Source organism: Cynoglossus semilaevis, chromosome 15, assembly GCF_000523025.1.
Source record: "Cynoglossus semilaevis isolate Cse_v1.0 chromosome 15, Cse_v1.0, whole genome shotgun sequence".
Classification (NCBI taxonomy): domain Eukaryota; kingdom Metazoa; phylum Chordata; class Actinopteri; order Pleuronectiformes; family Cynoglossidae; genus Cynoglossus; species Cynoglossus semilaevis.
The window spans coordinates 11,592,170-11,594,197 of NC_024321.1; the positions used below are offsets into that span (position 1 = coordinate 11,592,170).

The following is a 2,028-nucleotide window of genomic DNA, read 5'->3' on the forward strand; positions in this document are numbered from 1 at the left end:
TCTTCCTAAAGGAAACATTGATGTGAATTTGCCAAAGATTGATGTGAAGGCACCAGAATTTGAGATTGAAGGCCCCGACGCAAAAATAAAAGGATCAAAATTCAAGATCCCAAATATAAAGGCACCAAAGATTCCACACGTTGATCTCAATCTAACAGGTCCTAAATTGGAGGGAGATGTGAACATTCCAGTTCCAAAGATTGAAGGTGACATTCAAGCACCAAAAGTGGACATTGAAGGACCAGATGTTGACATTGAAGGCGTTAAGGGTGGATTCAAGATACCTAAATTTAAACTTCCATCATTTGGCCTCAAGGGTCCAAAAGCTGAAGGCCCAGATGTAGATGTTTCTCTTCCTGAAGGCAATATTGATGTCAAACTACCGGAAGTTGACATTAAATCACCTGAACTTGACATTGAAGTCCCAGATGCAAAACTGAAAGGGCCCAAATTCACTATGCCAACAATTTCAGGTCCCACGATATCATTGCCAGATGTGGACTTGAGTCTAAAGGGCCCAAGAGTTAAAGGAGACGTTGATGTGTCAGTTCCGAAAATAGAGGGAGAAATTAAAACAGCCGACATTGACATCAAAGCACCAGACGTTGATATTAAAGGGCCACAAGGTGGATTTGAAATGCCTAAGATGAAGATGCCAACTTTTAACATCAAGGGTTCGAAAATAGAGGGTCCAGATGTTGATGTAACTCTTCCTAAAGGAAACATTGATGTGAATTTGCCAAAGATTGATGTGAAGGCACCAGAATTTGACATTAAAGGTCCCGATGCAAAAATAAAAGGATCAAAATTCACCATGCCAGGTCCCAAGCTCTCAATGCCGGATGTGGACTTGAGTCTAAAGGGCCCAAGAGTTAAAGGAGACGTTGATGTGTCAGTTCCAAAACTAGAGAGAGAAATTAAAACAGCTGACATTGACATCAAAGCACCAGATGTTGATATTAAAGGGCCAAAAGGTGGATTTGAAATGCCCAAGGTGAAGATGCCAACTGTCAACGTAAAAGGACCGAAAATGCATGGTACAGATTTTGATATGAGCATACCAAAAGCAGACATTGACGTCAAAGTCCCAGATATTGATGTTCCTGAAATCAGCATGAAGAAACCAAAATTCAAAATGCCAAAATTTGGATTTAAAAGTCCTAAGGTAAAGGCTCCTGAATCAGATATTAAATTACCTCATGGAGATGTGAGCATGAAAGGAAAAACAAAGAGTTCTGAAGGCCTTGATGTCGAACTGGGGCCATCTGGTGCAAAAATAAAAGGTCAAAAATTTAAAATGCCGAAATTTGGAATCAAAGGCCCAAAAACTGAAATGTCAGGTGCAGATATTAATGTTCAGAGCATACATTTAAAAACTCCAAAAACTGACACTGATGTGAACCTTAAAGTTCCAAAGATTGAAGGGGACCTAAAAATACCTGATGTTGACATCAAAGGTCCAGAATTTGAAGGACCTCAGGGTAACTTGGACATTCCCAAAATCAAAATCCCCAAAATTAAGGGTCCAGATATTGATATTAGCATTCCTAAAGCTGAAATTGACATCAATGCCCCAAAGGTTAATATTAAAAGTCCGGATGCAAAACTGAAAGGCCCCAATATCAAATTTCCAACACTGTCTGGCCCCAAGCTCCCTGAGTGGGATCTTAGCCTTAAAGGACCATCAGTAAAGGGCGATGTTCCAAAGATTGAGGGTGACATAAAAGGCTCCAAAATAGATCTTGAAGGACCAGATATGGACATTGATGTCCAGAAACCTGGATTCAAAATGCCAAAAATTGAGATGCCTTCCTTTGGATTCAAAGGTCCACAAATTGAAGGGCCAGAGTTTGATGCTAGCCTCCCTGAACCTGGAGTGGACATAGCTGTACCCAAAGTAGACATCAAAGGACCAGAAGTTGAGTTGGAGAGCCCAAGTGGTAAGATCAAAGGACCCAAATTCAAAATGCCAAGCATCTCAGGGCCAAATATTTCCATGCCTGATGTTGATTTCAAACTGAAAGGACC

At 40.6% G+C, this 2,028-nt stretch overlaps 1 protein-coding gene across 1 annotated transcript in view; it reads left to right on the forward strand.

Moving 5' to 3' along the window:
• Window positions 1-2,026, forward strand: part of LOC103391047 (neuroblast differentiation-associated protein AHNAK) — a gene marked incomplete at its 3' end in the record, with an annotated part of 20,058 nt that extends 18,032 nt beyond the window's left edge. Inside the window, exon 7 of the mRNA XM_025063358.1 lies at window positions 17-2,026. Coding sequence (XP_024919126.1) covers window positions 17-2,026 — 2,010 coding nt within the window. The remainder of the gene's footprint in view (window positions 1-16) is intronic.
• Between the last annotated feature and the right edge of the window lie 2 nt (window positions 2,027-2,028).